This window comes from Carassius auratus, chromosome 15, assembly GCF_003368295.1.
Source record: "Carassius auratus strain Wakin chromosome 15, ASM336829v1, whole genome shotgun sequence".
Classification (NCBI taxonomy): domain Eukaryota; kingdom Metazoa; phylum Chordata; class Actinopteri; order Cypriniformes; family Cyprinidae; genus Carassius; species Carassius auratus.
In genome coordinates, this window is record NC_039257.1 from 9,431,697 (window position 1) to 9,448,440 (window position 16,744).

A 16,744-nucleotide genomic window follows, 5' to 3' on the forward strand; every position below is an offset into this window, starting at 1 on the left:
GGCACAGTGAGGTTAGGGACAGGTTTGCTGTTATGGATTGGTTTAAGACCATATAAATGTAATTACAGATGTACTACATCAGTTTTTACTGTATTTTTTATCAAATAAATGCAACTTTAGCGAGCATAAAAGACTTAAAAAAAAAAAACTGTAACTGTAAACTTACTGAATCTTTAACTAGATATTTTTCTATTTCAAGGATTTTAGTTGTTAATTGTTGAAATGAAAGTGTCATTAATGTGCCATTTATTTCAGCCACATGATACTGACTAGGAGTACTTGAGCTCTATTGAGCCGTCTTTGAAACAGCCTACTGCTGACCAGAGTATCGCCTCAAGGGTGACAAGCTCAGCCTGAGGCGCTCTTCTTTAATTATTCTTTGTTTAACCTTTCCTTGAGTCGGAGGGAGGCTGAACCATAGAGGGCCGTTTAGTGTAATGAGGGTCCTCATCAAAAAGCTATTGCAAGAGCTAAGACTGTTTGACCCACTGCTCTCACTGTCTCTCTCTCTCTCACACACACACACACACACACACACATATATATACATAAACCATCCCAGCAGAGCCCTGGGCAGCACCGCTATGCACACTGCTCCTCATTTCAAATGAAATGGCTGGTCTGACTGGGATGTCATCTATAATTAATAACCACTTCAGAGTGTAATTTATTGAGATCTCACCTGTGGCACTGTCTCCATCCCTGCTGGACTTTCAGCCCCCTCCCTGCTCCACCTCCTCATGTTCACACACTGCGTACATACAGAAATAGCAGATGACTCCACCTGATGTTCGCCACTTTACATACTGAATGTTAGTAGAAGATCTCACACCTTGCACAATCATATCATGTCAACACTTATAAAACAACAACAACAACAAAAAGTCACACCATAGAGAAGGAATGGTTCAGAATCAATTACTGAAAAACCCATATGTATGAAACAAAAAACTGTCCTCCTCAATAGTTAATGGTTTCAGCCCTGCATTTACTAGTTTGTTTGACTTGCAATTGTCTCTGCTGAATGTTTCAACTCTTAAAGTAATAGTTCATTCAAAATCAAAATGAAATCATCATTTCTTAAACCTCATGTAGTTTCAATCCTGTATGATTTAATTCCTCTTGTGTTATAAAACGCTAAATTAAATTAGATTTAAAAGTAATCTGAGTATGTATTACATAGTGTACAAAATGCACTTTTATGATATTTTTATGATACTTTTTTATGAACTTTTACTTTTTGATTAAAAATACAGTAAAACAGATATGTTGTGAAATATTATTACAATTAAGAATACATATTTACTATTTTAATATATTCAAAGTGTAATTTATTCCTGTGATGAAAGCTACATTTTCAGCATCATTACTCCAGTCTTCAGTGTCCTTCAGAAATCATTCTAAAATATGTTGATTTGCTATGTTTGACAACACTTTTAATGCATTTAAAGTCACTTTTCATCAATTAATTGCATCTTTTCTAAATAAAAATATAAATTTCTTTCAACAACAACAACAACAAAAAATTGTGTAAAGGCATATAGAATTTAAATAGCATGAGGCTAAGTAAATGATAATTTTAAAGTGAACACTTATTAAATAATGTCTTACAGTAGCATTTACAAAATCATTTAATTTATAAAAGGTTTTAATCCTGACAATGTGCCTTTAATTAGTGGGCTCACTGGAAGACCCTGTTGTGTTTGATTTCAGATCAATGGCCATTGGCCAGATCCTGGATGGTTTAGTCTCAGTTCATTCATGTTGTAGACATGCCAGGACTTGCTGTCATCTGATTACCTGTGTTGCATCTCTTAGACTCAGTTGGCAGATGCTGGTCTCCATCTGCAGGGCCTGTGAAACATTCCCCATCCACACTGGAACAGAATTCCACAGGGAAGCCCTTACTGTACAAAAGACTTGAGTGCATACACGTGCACTGATGACTGTTGGGTATCATGACCACAGATTACGCTGAGCTGTTGTTAAGCTATAGTACATGTTTGCTGATGTGCACTTCGTCTCTGACCAGTACGGCGAGTCAGATAAAACCCAGTGGTACTAGAAAGGCCTGCTTCCCCTGCTGAGTTCTCCTCCGCCTTCACGGCAACCTCTTCAGTAGCTACAGCCCCATGTGGAGCCACTGACTCCTGCAGGGCTGCCAGCTGTCAGGGAACCTCTCCTCCTTCACACTCTCCAGCCATTAACCATCACCCTGAGTCAGGAGAGCCTACTTCACCATACAGGCCTATATTTACACATTCAAGTGTTTCACTCCAAAATGCACACACTAAACTTTTAAACTTAGTCGTTAAGTAGGTTTTAGGTTTAATTTTGAATTTCAAAATGTTACATCAGGCATGTGGGTCTGGTGTGGCATTGTCTTGCACAGTATGATTTACTTTTACATCAATTTTTAAAAATTTTGCATGATTAAAATCATAGTTTTATCATCATTTTCATATTTTTTTTTTCAGACATTAGTCCTCAGTATGATAGACTCAACTTGTTTTCAATATTACAAAGGTAACTGCTAAATGCATTGCAATTTTGTATTTTCACTAAGCTTGTTGCAATGTATTCTGGGATTGCTTTGTCCTCAAGGTATACCTACTTTAGAAAAATAACAAAATGAGGAATTATACATCTATAATTACAATATATTTTTTCATTCATGCTTTTCCAGATATTGAATATATATAGTATTTTGTTTTGTTTAGTTTTATTTCATATATATTTCTCTCTCTCTCTCTTTATTTATATACACACACACACACGCTACTGGTCAAAATGATTTCAAACCATTATATAAAAACAATTAACGTCTGATATATAAACACGGTAATGGTCAAGTTAATAAAAATGACAAGAACACACAACTAAACTGCTACAACTTTAACTTAACTAAAAATGATAACTAATTCAAATTATTATTAAAAACTTAAACTCGTATCTCAGTGATGCTAAAATAACTGTGCTATACTTAGGGTTACGGTTTTGTTACAAGGAACACCTCTCTCTTCCTCTCTCTGCTCTTCTTCTTGTAGTGTCATGTTCTGCAAACCAGTGCATCGGAGCAGTCCTGACAGAGCTAGTTATATCAATGTGATATTTATCACCTCTGATAAAGAAGAAATTAGTGTGAGAATGAGGTCGTACATCACTGCAGGTTAGATTAGGTGTCAAAGAAAAAAATCAATGACCAGACCATGTTTGCCTTCCTCAGACGCAGCAGAAAGTGGCGAAAGGCAGAGTCGCCTCAGGTCGACAGCACCACCGTGACACTTTGCCTCAAGTCCTTGTCTGGTAGCACTGGGAATACACACAATAGACTATTTATGTACATTTTTGGTACTTCAAGTACACTTAAATTCTGTTTCCATGAAAGAATAATCCAAAATTTCATTCCACCGCTCCTAGTGTGTACATGGATCTTTCCCTCAGTCTTTAGTGCAGCTGTGACCCCGTCTATCAGCTCTACTTGTGTGCGTCGGTGAAAGGGAACGGAACAGATGGGAATCCGATTGAAGAGATGAGATGCTCCTAATTACCTAATGAGCAAAGGGATCGGCTTGATTTGTCGCTTTAGCACTCTTGTTAGGTTAAGTGGAGGGAATCGACTAAGGAGCCATCGTGGCTCAATCTATCCTGATCTTTTGCTCAAATGTCTGCAATACTGGAAATCAGAAAATGTCTAAAAAGATACAATCTGAGATCTGCAGTGTGTTATAAACCCCAAAACTTCAGTAATTAGACAACTATATTCTATTTAGTCTTTACTTCATTCTTTTATTTTATTCATTTTTTCTCTTTTATTTTATTGTACTTTATTTTATGCTTTTTTCTCTTTTTTTTCTCTTTAAATTGTTTTAAATCTCATAACTATTATGAAATCTCAACAATATTGATATTCTGATTTTTTTTATTGTATTTTTTTTTATTTAGTAGTTTTTATTTAGTAGTTACTTTTTTAATGTTAAAGAATTTATGTATTATTTTTAGTGCTGGCAAAATTTGCGCATTAATCCAGGCAATTATTGTTTTCAGTTTAAAGGCCTGTTCACACCCAGCACGATAACTATAAAGATAACGATAAAGATATACTTCTAAAAAATGTTCTGAATATTAAAGAATAGCAGTGTCCACACCACAACTATAACAATAAAGGCACAGAGAAGCGATATCGTTGGGATCACTTTCAGAATGATTTTTTTCCAGCTGATGAATAATAAAAAACATTGACAGCCAATCAGAATCCATTGGAGGATTTAAAGCAACAGACACCTGCGCATTTAGAATATACAGACAATATCATCCGTTGGATGCATCTATATTTAATTTCGAATTTAGTGTTTGATAACTTTATTCAGTTTGCTGAAGGGCACAAGTAACTAAATATGACATTGATTATAATGGGCTTATGTGATCAATTGTTTTATTAAGGAGTCTAAAAATGTTCAATTTAATGTTCATTATTGCAATGTAAAAGTATTTAAAAAATTAAGTTTTTTTTTTTACTCGATTGACAGCACTAATTATTTTTTTTTTTTTACATTTTATATTCGTTTTTACATTTTCAGTAATTATTAATTTATTCAATTGTTCATTCATTATTTTTAATTCAAATTCTAAAATCTCATCCATTTATATTCCAATTCAGAATTTGAAGTCTTATAGACTACATTATTTGTAACTTTTAAGGCTGTATGATCCAGACAAGAGTTTACAAATTATGCACAAGAGAAGATACCTATGTCTGTTACCCTTCGCATTTAGATAAAATATGACAAATGCTATCAAACCATCACTAGACATCCTGCTCTGGGTTTTAACGCAGCTTTTAATTAGAAGTCTTTTTAATTAGCAGTCCTACCTAGATGCATAACGAACAGAAAGGTCCATATGTTAATCCAGACATCCTGTATGACCAGAATCTATACTATGGAAGGAGAGTTTTCAGCTTCTGTCACTATGTAGAAGTGTGTGTGTCCATGTAATCTGTGCTTTGAGGTGTGTGTGGTTACATACAGAGGCCGATCTCAGCGTGTGCGCCGTGTTTTTCTCATCCTTTCTGCTGTATATTGACCATGTTGCACATTATAAATCAAAGACGGTGAGGTTCTCCTGCAAGTGGCTAATGAAAGCTCATTTTTAACATCACTAAATGGTCCTGACAAAAAGTCTAATAAGGAAATCAATAATTCAGCGATTGTTGTCCTGCTTATACTAATAGATCCAGGTTGTTGGGGCAGGGATCCAGTGAAGAGGGGGCCATTTTTTATTGCGCAGTTTCTGCACATCAGCGTGTTTTAAAAGGTTTTTTCCCCCGCCACGGACCCCTGATTGATAATCTGTTGTGGAATTTGTGACTGATGCCAGGACTTTGGTCGGATTCAAGTTATGGGCATTTAAGAAGTGCTGCTGCCATTAATATTAATTTAATCCATTCTGTGTGAAATTAGGTGAAAAATACCTCTCACCTCCCCTTTAATTACAGAGGTACAGATTGATGTTAGAAAGATACTGTAAAGCCGCGTTTCCACCGCAGGAACTTTACCCAGGAACTAGGGACTTTGGCCTGGTACTCGGTGTGTTTCCACCACAGGAACCAGGAACTAAATAAAGTTCTGGGTAAAAAAATGCCCCTCAGAAAGTCCCTGCTGGCGAGGTGGTACTTTTTCAAAGTTCCGGAACTTTCGGGGGCGGGACTTTGGCGCTAAACATTCTGATTCTGAGTTCACGCAGCATTGGTTGAGTTCAACCACCATTTATTCGGATCAAACTTTTCAAAATATTACTGTTATTGTGTCATGAAATGTAATTTTAAAAGTATTTCAGGCGAGAATGTAGTTGTTTAAAACTCAAATCTGTGGTTTATTTATAAAGACTATTTAAGACTTATCTATTTAAAAATGTGTTTCGCCGATATCAGAGACGGTAAGCTCCACTCGATCAGCGGGAGCTCAGTCCTCATGTATCCGCAGAGAGCAGCCTCATCTCGGATAGATCTTCTGATATGTGCCGCTGGCTTTGATGTCTCTTCAGTGGTTAAACATAAAATATAATTCAGCTGCGGGGTAAATCTAACAGGTTTTCTTTGGTCTGTATTCAATTTATCTATATGTTAAAATGAAAATAAAAAAAGCAAGTCTATATAATATTTCGTTTCATTGCAATGGATGTATATAACATTACACATATCCCTGAACTAAGTACATTTCTGCAGCTGTTATTATGTTTAAATGAAAACCAAAGGAGGCAGTGGTATTTTATATCCTATTTAGTTTTATTGTAAATATACTGAGGGGAAAATAACAGTAGCCAAATCGATCTGAGTTCACGCAGCATTGGTTGAGTTCAAACACCATTTATTTGGATCATTTTCAAATATTACTGTTATTGTGTCATGAAATGTAATTTTAAAAGTATTTCAGGCGAGAATGTAGTTGTTTAAAACTCAAATCTATGGTTTATTTATAAAGACAGTGCCTATTTAAAAATGTATTTCGCCGATCTCGTAGACGGTGAGCTCCACTCGATCAGCGGAAGCTCAGTCCTCATGTATCCGCAGTGAGCAGCCTCATCTCGGACAGATCTTTTGATATGTGCCGCTGGCTCTGATGTCTCTTTAGTGGTTAAACATAACATAACAGCTGCGGGGTAAATCTAACAGGTTTTCTTTGGTCTGTATTCAATTTATCTATATGTTAAAATGAAAATGAAAATAAAATATTATAATATAATATTTCGTTTCATTGTAATGGCTGCATATACACATATACCTGAACTAAGTACATTTATGCAGCTGTTATTATGCTTAAATGAAACCAAAGGAGGCAGTGGTATTTTATATCCTATTTCGTTTTATTGTAAATATACAGAGAGGAAAATTACAGGATTCGCGTAGTTGCAGACATCACACTCCCCAGAGCCATATAGAGAGAATGATGCACGTCCAAAATCAGCGTACCTTATTTTTTTTTATTTTTTTTTTTATTTTTTTTAAATCAGCGGTACTTTGTATTGAGAAACGCGCAGATTTACGTCACCAGTCTATTTGCCTAATCTACCCGGTACTTTACACCGTGTTGGAAACGCAGAAAGCATCGGGTCTGGGGGGAAAAAAGTTCCTGGGAAAAAAAGTTCCTGGTAGAAATGTTCCGGGTAATTTCGGTGGAAACGCGGCATTATGCTTTAGAATGCTTTTATGCATTTACCTTTTTCTTCTTTTAGAGTATTGCTGAAAAGCTAACAAACACTATCTCAGTCTAGTCCTTCATCAAAAATAAAAATTTACTGAAAATGTTCTCACTCTCAGATGTAGATATAGAGTAGAGATGTAGAGATGTAGTTTGTTTCTTCAATAGAACAGATTTGAAGAAATGTAAAATTCCAGTGCATCACTTTCTCACGAGTGGATTCTCTGCAGTGAATGGGTGCCGTACCAACAGCTCATAAAAATATCACAATAATCCACAAGTAAACCACACGACTACAAGTATGCCACTACATATTCGTTTAGAACTGTTTTGGACAGTTTTTGCTTAAAATCAGTGCTTGCTTGTGCTTATTTCTCATCTAATTCAGACGAGATGACTTTACCCCTGGAGAAAGCAATCTTTTGGATAGAGGACTCTGAGAAAAATGGACTTTGATTGATTTTTTTTTTCTTTTTTAAACAGTTTTTCACTTCACAGGACATTAATTGATTAACTAGAGTCATGTGGATTACTTGTGGATAACTTTAATGGTTTTATCAGGTGTTCGGACTCTCATTACGACGGCGCCCATTCACTGCAGAGTATCCATTGGTGAGCAAGTGATGTAATGCTAAATTTCTCAAAACTCATCTACGTCTTGGATGGCCTGAGGGTTATACATTTTAAGCACATTTTCATGTTTGTATGAACTATTCCTTTAAGCCTTTTTATTGTTTTCATGCCAATTATCGAGTCCTTCTTCTCCTTTATTTTTCCTTTAACCAGATCGCTTTTTTCTGCTTTGGATTGTGTAATTCTTTAAATCTGTAAATCCTTGGTCCCTGCTGTAGAAGGTTCAGGTGTGTGTGTGTGTGCTGGTAATGAAAACAGATGGTGGATTGTTCTGGTGAGGTCACTGATCATGATCCTTGTCCCAGAGAGACTTTGTGTGGGGTGGGGGACAAGGGTCCGGCTCCACAGCCCACTCTTAATTGAAGGGGCAGCTAGATTACCCTCTCAGAACCCTAGCTGGGCTCTGTAATGATAGGGGTTTGCGCCATGTGCTTCAGTTTTTGAGTCATCCTGATATCTATAATTTTCATGCCAAGATGAAGACCAGACAGTCTTTGTGGATTGCTTTAGGTTGTGCATTGCTTTTAAAGCGTTTTGATTTTGAACCTACAGTCTTACAGTTACCATGCACCAATATTACAATTCTGGACATTATTTGAAATATTTAAAAATGAACATACTGGATTGAAACAACTTGGGTATATTTAATTATACATACATACTGTATCATCATAATGCATTGCATTATATCTTGCCTCCACTATAAATAATATTTGATTAAAAAATAAGCATTTTTAGATACAATCTTACCAAGATTTTTTGTTTGAGAAATATAGAGTGATGGCAACTGATATTTAGTATGTAGGTAGTCTTATATATTTTCATTTTACTTTTTGGCCATTTACATATCAGTATATTTGAATCAAAGTCTAAATGTTTAAAAAGAAATCATGCACAATAAAATATATCGATTGATATCCATTATGGAGCCATGCTTCACCACTTACTTAATAATTGCATGATCTGTAGATGAGACATTATCCATAAATAACTGACACAACTTGTTGGTTTCAGGACGAAGAATAAACTTTGGTACTTTGAGTTTGGAACCTCAGAGACCTTCTCGGCAACTTGCAAGAAGCTGCATGATTATCTTGAGGTGGAGGTAATGAGAATAAGTGAGAAACCACATGCCTTATCACCTTTCAAACACTCTCTGCTGAACCACTGGAAAGAACTGTAGTATATTATTTCAATGCAACAACAAAAAAATTATCTTTCAATATTTTGTTGTATTTACACACAACTCTGATGATATTCAGAGACGCCAACATAACAGAAAGCACGTTATTTTTAGTTTGTTTGTGCTAATGCAACAGTGATTTATTCATTGTTGATTGACTGATCTATCAATTAATTTATTCGTTCACTCATTGTATAATAATTGCAATTTTATCTTTCTCATGTTTTATAGTGTGATGGTGTCACCCTAAACCTCAGCAACATCTCATTGGAGGGCATTGCCATCCTGAATATTCCCAGCATGCACGGCGGTTCCAACCTTTGGGGAGAGAGCAAGAAACGCAGGGGTCACCGTCGAACAGGGAAGAAGTCTCCGGAAAAGAAGACCCCAATTGTTGACCCCAAACAACTTGTTTTTGCTGTCCAAGGTATACAAACACATACTCTTTATATATCAAAAATATTTTGATCGATTTATATATTTACTTTAATATATATATATATATTGTATTTCATTAATTTACATTACATTTTTTATGCTTTCATACATTTTTATTTATTTATTATTTACTGGGGGTCTAGTCAAACATATTTTCTGTGGTAATCGACATTATGCCGTAAATGCTGTCAATAGAGATTAACTTGTATTGAATTTGGAAAATTTCTTTAAGGGTCACCTTAACGTTACTGGTTTGCAAAGTCCTTGTCTTCATCCCTGATTAATCAAAGGCAACTTCAGAGGAACTTTTCTTTCATGATGAATATTTCACCAGTGACACATTGAATCATGGCGAGTGGCCTTTGTTTGGGTTGAAGGGATGCAGTTTTAATGTCAGTGTTTGGGATTGTCAGTGGCTTTGTAATGGCTTGTGCTAGCGTTGGGAGACAGACCTGTCCAATCAAAGCAGGCTCAACTGTACCATGGTAAAACAGGCTGATTGGGGTTTCAATAACTTTCTATAACCGCAGACTTACTGTCACATACATCTGCTGCTGCCACTAGCTGTGCTCAAGGGTACTGAAATGACCAACATACATCAGTCATGCAAACTAGTTTTTTTATTATATATATATACAGTATATATATAATATATATAAGCATTTAAATTCATACGTTTCATAGAATAGTTACATTTCGCCCAGAATTTGGCCCAGAGATTATTTTGATGAACCCTAATAAAAATTATCTTTATCCAAAAAGAGCTGCCGATACAAGTGAGATACCAAACACACATAAACCCTTACAAGTAGTTCCCTGCCAATTGACATTAACCCAAATCCTGTCAAAGTGCAAAAAAAAAACAGTGAAGACTTGTTGTTGTTGAGATAAACACTTAGATGTTCCCTCCACGGAGAATCATCAAGGCAGAACGCCGTTCACTAATCTAGAAATGTGTACGCCGGTTGTCACCACGTTGGGGAAAATCTATGTATCGTGCTGCTTTGAGAGCATCGATTGTAGTTTTACAGAATCTCTTTGGGCCGTTATCATGGGACCGTTTGGGATCACAAAGAGCAGAATGAAGGGTGAGACGTCAGAGCCTGTTCGAGTCTTACAATCACAGTATTCTAGGTTCCCTGATGAGAAATCACCCATTTGAAAGAGATTGTCAGTTGGACTTTCTTGTTTAAAGAGTTTACTTGCCTTTCCCAGCTGCTTTCTTTCCAGTCAATATGGGTGAAAATGAAATATAACCTCTAGTATGAGTATACTTATTCATGTTTTGTACAGTATATCAATATCCGTACATTTACACTCCATAGTATCTCATTCATTAAACTCTTTAATCTGTCCACCTCAGTTAAACCCCAAGTACCAATCCATTATTTCAGGTGTCATTAGACTGAGACCGTCTTTACAGTTCATCCAACCTCTTGCACTCTTTAATTTCAGTCAATACGAGTCAGCCGCTGATAAATGCACCCATTTGTATCATGCATGTTTGCTCTAATATCCTGCCGCTGCATCTCTGCTGCATCTCTCAGTAGAAACGGAGTGCTTGGTTAATAAAAATCGTCTTCCAGAAATGAGAGCAAGAGGACAAAACTCTTTACGCTTCATTCTATTCCATTTACTCTGGAAAAAAAAGATCAATTGACTGGTGCGAAGGCACCCACAAGCCCAGATTTGGACCAGAGAAGGCACTTAGCCTGGGCGCCTTGCCGATGGTTTTGAAAGCCTTCGTAGATACGGCTTCATTTGAAGGAGCTCTGAAGGTGAGAGGCCTGTGCTTGTCAGATTAGTCGAGGGAGCATTAGCTGGATGGTAAACAGGGAGTGCATTAGCCCCCGAGGCCCAGCTCTCAGGTGGGGTAGAGTCTGACCTTTCGGGAGCAGTTGAGTGGCCCCGCTGGTGACGCTAGGAGACAGGCCTCCTCAGGTGGAAGGGAATGGAGGCGGGCTGAATTATTCAGCATGGACTAGGCTGCACTGAGGCTACTGATGTCCCCTGACACACTGTGCGAAAGCCCCTCAAACCCCCTCCATCGCCCCTCAGCCCTGCCTATGCCTGTCGCTCCATGTGCGTCATGAGCAACACGGGCTGTTCAATCACACAGAAAAAAAACAACAAAAAAACAGGTGACAAGAAAACACCATTATCAGGTGCATACAGCTTGTGTATGTGTGTGTGCGTGTGCAAAAGAAAGAGAGGTTTGCGTTCAAAAGTGAAGGTGATTTGACATTTTGGTGTTAGTATTTTTTTATTTATTATTATTATTATTTTCTTATCCCAGCTTTACATGCAGAGACTTTTAGGAATGGAGGTTAAAAGTGAAAAAAAAAAATACAAATTAAAAATAAAAGTTTGTTTAGTCAGTATAATCAGCCAATAAAGCAGTTTGATTGGAGTCTTCAGAAAAACATCTTTGAAAAACATTATTTCTGAAAATATGCTTGGTGATTCTAGTAGTGTGGAACTGCATTCTTTAAGTTTTAGTATATTTCTAGAATCAAGGGGTTAAGGTTTGGCCAGGTAACCCCTGCTAATATATTTTTTAAATACACCATTAGGTGCACAAAAGGATCTTTCTTCACTGGCAGCGATTTTAAAAATATATTTGTATTAATATATAATTATATAAATATATGAATCTGTAAAATTATGAATGAAATTCATGAATTCAATTCAGACATACTACATCCGCCATGTTGTGACTGTCATGTGACCTACCAGCGTCAGTTGTGTCACATCACTGTCATTCAGAAATCCTCTCCCTTGGCCTCATGGGATAGTAAAGTGTCCATGAAATACACACTTAAGAATCTCAGCAGAAGTAGTAGGGCATCTGGGTACTTTTCACCTACTGTTCTGGCAAAAGTGTTTTTTTAATTTTTTTATTATTATTTATTTTATTTATTTTTTTGCATACTATATACTGTAGAAGTATATGATTTTGGATGGTACTCTGGGGTAGCAAGTGCTAGCCAAACATCAACTGAAATGAAAGGGAATGCCACCAATTGACGTAGTGTTGACGTAATTTCTTATAATTAGCATTTCATTAAGGCTATTTTAAATTCCAGTTTGAAACAGATGACCGCTCCCATCTAGAGCATGTGAAGCTGCAGATAGAGAGTGTGTTTAGAAATCCTCTCCATCACTGATGACAGACAGACCTCTGTTTTCAGCCTCACCAGTCCTGCAAGCCTGACCCTTTTAGAGAGCAGAGCCACTGTGGTCAAAGGACTGTGTACACAAACGCACACTCAACGCACACAGTCCTTACTTCTCACACTTTTCCGAATCCCAGCAAGGCCTTGTTCGCAGCCTGTCTCCTTGACAACAGATGAACACAGCGTTGGTACAACAATCCAAGAATTTGTGTTACCCTGTTAACTGTGGTTGCCAGACAACTGTAACCAATTCTGTTTTGTTGTGTTTAGCTTTTACATTTTTAAGAAATTTATTTCTGCATTGCCATTAGGCACATGTGGAATCACTTTTTCCACACAAATGACATTTAACTTGAATATGTGAATGGACTTTCTGATCCTTGCTTCTGATTGGTCAGCAGTGTAAGAGCCATGCAGAAAATGCATTTTATAGCAACAGTTATGACTCCAAACACTGCCTAGCACCTGAAGCGAATCTAAATTTAATTTATACAGAATATAATACACAAAAAGTCTGAAAGAATGTATGTAAGGTAGAATAGAATATAATGAAATACAATTTTAGATACAGAATAGAATGAATCTAAGGAATATATAGAATAAGATAAAATATGTAAGCTACAGAATGGGATAAATGTAAAGAAACAGAACATAATAAATGTTAGAATATAATTACACTAGATATAAAATATGTAGGCTGTAGAACTGAATGGAATAAAATGTAAGAGAATTGGATAAATATAAGGAATAGAATGAGAGATAAGATGTGTAAGTTATAGAATTGAATTAAAAAAATTATTAGATGTAAGAAATAGAATATGATTTCAAATATGCAAGCTAAAGAATGGAATTAATGTGAGGCAATAGAATAAATGTAAGGAACAGATTAAGATAAAAAACATAAGCTATGGAAAATCATTAAATAATTGTAAGATAAAAACTAGAGTAAATGTTAAAAATAGAATAAGATATGAAAAATATGAAAATAAGTTATGAAACAAAATATATGGTAAAGAGTAGACTAATAAATGTATGATATAGAATAGATGTAAGAAATAGAAAAAAATATATAAAATATGTTGTATGGTACAGAATATACTAAATGTAAGATTTATAGATATACTGTAAGATATATATAGAATATAATTTAAAAAAAAATAGAAAATATATAAAATGCGTAATCCAGAGTTAAATAAATGTGAGAAAATAGAATAGATGTAAGAAATAGATTGTTATAAAATATGCATGCTATAGAATAGAATGGAATGAATGCAAGGTATAGAATAAAACACATGCAAAGAATAGAAGAAGATATATAAATAATAGAAATAGAATCAAATAAATCTAAGGAATAGAACAAAATAAGATATATTAAATATTAGCATTAGAATATAGGATTAGAATAGAAAAATAATATACAATTTACTAAATGTAAGGAACAGAATAGAATAGAATATAATTGAATAGAATAGGAGTAAGATAACTGAAACAAATATGCCCATTAAGCCATAGTTCTTATGTTAATGGCAAGAGTTCTTGGTTCGCAACATTTCCTTATAACATTCAGTATCTTTATCCATCTCAAAAGTGGCTAAACGTGAATAGAAATGATTAGAGTGCTCCTGACCGGACTGGAGCTTGCACTAGCGGTCAGAGCTTTGTCAGCACTCGCTTCTGTTTATTTGTGTGGTTTGACTGTTGCCTGTCTGTGGACTGAATGACACCGTGTGTGTGTGTGTGTGTGTGTGTGTGTGTGTGTGTATGTGTGTGTGTTTGAGGAGGAGGAGAGGAAGACTCATAGGAGCTGTTACTGAACAGATGGTCCCAGCGCGACACTGGACCTCCGACCGAGGAAAAATCAATGCTCATAACTTCAAAACAAAAAAGAAATTAATAAATATGGAGGCACACAAGATTGCTTTGCATCAGTGTCGCATTCTAATTAATAGGTGTTTTGTTTGTGGGTTGTTGGTGTTTTTTTCTCTCCTCCTTTTCTCCAACAGTGACAATTTATGCTTTTTTAGAGCGGAAGGCAGACTGTGAAGATTCCAAATCAAGCTTGTCTGCTTTTTTTTCTCTCCTTCTCACACGCTCCCCCCCTTCCGCCCAAACACACCTCCACTGTCTGCTCCTCATCTTCTCTTTGGTCTTTCTCCTCATAATCTTTTCCCCCTGATGTCCCCCATGGGTCAGGCTCGAGCGTTTGGTAGAAAGCGGATGGTTTCGCAGGCTAACACATTTTGACAGGGATATTGATATTGGTTTTGTGTTTTGGAGGGAGAGGACTGTCTGTATGGGCTCTTTGGTTGGTGTATCTTATGTACGTTAATGATAATGCTAAATAATTCACTTTAGGTATAAGCACATATCCTGCATGTGTTACATATTTACATTTTATCATTTAGCAGATGTTTTGTGCAAAGCGAATTAGAAATACGAAAAATCACAAGCGATTTATCATACAGGACACAACAAGATTTACTATAAAAATTCATTATATAAAGGAAATGCATTTGTTTATGCAGATAAAACCCGATAGATTCAAGATTCATTGTTTCGATCTAGAGTAACTGGCAGGTCATTGTAAGACTTTAAACAGACTAGACTTTTTATTTAATTTGATGTGAATGGAAATGTCTGTTTGGAACAGAATTTTCTTAGATGAAGGTCTGCTCAAGTCTTTTTCATTATTTGATGGATTTGTGCTCATTTTTAGATCAGGTTGACCTCATTAGTTTCTTTTCTGTCTGTCACTAGTTTTCTCTCTGTCTTTTAGACCCGTCTGATCAGCTTTTGGAGGTGGTGGGGCTGGAGGGGGCAATGGAAATGGGCCAGATCTACACAGGTCTGAAGAGCGCAGGCAGACGTCTGGCCCAGTGTTCCTCCATCATTATCAGGTTACATTTCATTGTAATTACAAATCAACCCCATCCTCCAGTGTGGTGCTCCTAATATTCTGAATTTAGAAAAAGTAGTGCGTTCGGGGTAAATTATTTCTATAGTAGAATGATTTATAGTATATTATGCTTTACTTTTTCTGCAACGAGTTTAAGCTCTATATTGCTAGTTCTTTTTTTTTTTTCTTTAAGAAACTAATATTTTTACTCAGCAAAGGTGCATTTAATTCATTAAAAGTGACATTGAAGGCATTTATAATTAATTTATATATATATATATATATATATATATATATATATATATATATATATATATATATATATATATATATATATATATATATATTTTTTTTTTTTTTTTTTTTTTTTTTTATTATTATTATTATTATTATTATTTTTTTTTTTCTGTTTCAAGTAAACTCCTGGGAAAAAAAATCCACAAAAATATTAAGCAGCACAACTGTTGATTAAAATAAAACATTGATTAAAATAAGAAATCATATCAGAATGATTTCAGAAGGATCGTGTGTCACTGAAGACTGGAGTAATGAGGTTGAAATAATAATTTAATACACAGTACTATTCAGGTTTCAGTATTATATAACTATGTTCCATTGACAGAACCAGTAAAGCCCTTCCTATGCAAATAGATGGTGAGCCATGGATGCAGAGCCCATGCACTGTAAGTAAGGCATGCACTTTTAATGTTTTTATATGTTTAAATGTCCTGTACATTACATGTGTTAACCGTAACGTTTAAGCATTGGGATATTTAAAGGGCATTTTTCTCTCTTTGCACTTCCTTCTAAACTGACTTTAGTTGGTCAATCGTATTTTATCTCCTGATATCTTGTTTAAAAATCACAGCAGCGTTTTACAAGAAAGTTGAAAATATGCTCCAGCCCGAAACAACCTCCTCATTTGCAAGATTCAAAGCTTTGTTTGCTTTTAATTAAAGTTTCCCTTCTCTAAAAGCATCTTTTCTGAAGTGCACTGTTCATTTACATATACTTCATTTTGTCGATGCCTGGAATCCAAAAAGCATGACAACACAATTAATTGGAAGGAGCACTTGTACCTGTAGATTAAAACTCCCGTTAAAGGTAGACACCAACAGAACTGTTATCATAGCAGGTGATCTCCATGGCAACCTATGGCTTTGTCGAGGCTTAATTAGTGTCAGTAAACGTAAGGAATGCTTTTGAGACACTACAGTCA

The 16,744-nt window shown here is 35.7% G+C and overlaps 1 protein-coding gene across 5 annotated transcripts in view; it reads left to right on the forward strand.

The window, feature by feature from the left end:
* Window positions 1–16,744, forward strand: part of dgkb (diacylglycerol kinase, beta) — a 42,466-nt gene that overhangs the window by 24,377 nt on the left and 1,345 nt on the right. For 4 of the 5 annotated variants that reach the window (XM_026282163.1, XM_026282164.1, XM_026282166.1 and 1 more), the window contains 4 exons: window positions 8,847–8,937; window positions 9,247–9,442; window positions 15,406–15,526; window positions 16,148–16,208. In XM_026282163.1, the coding sequence (XP_026137948.1) occupies window positions 8,847–8,937; window positions 9,247–9,442; window positions 15,406–15,526; window positions 16,148–16,208 (469 nt within the window). Of the gene's footprint in view, window positions 1–8,846; window positions 8,951–9,246; window positions 9,443–15,405; window positions 15,527–16,147; window positions 16,209–16,744 lie in introns of those variants that run through there. The other variant, XM_026282167.1, reaches the window with a different exon arrangement.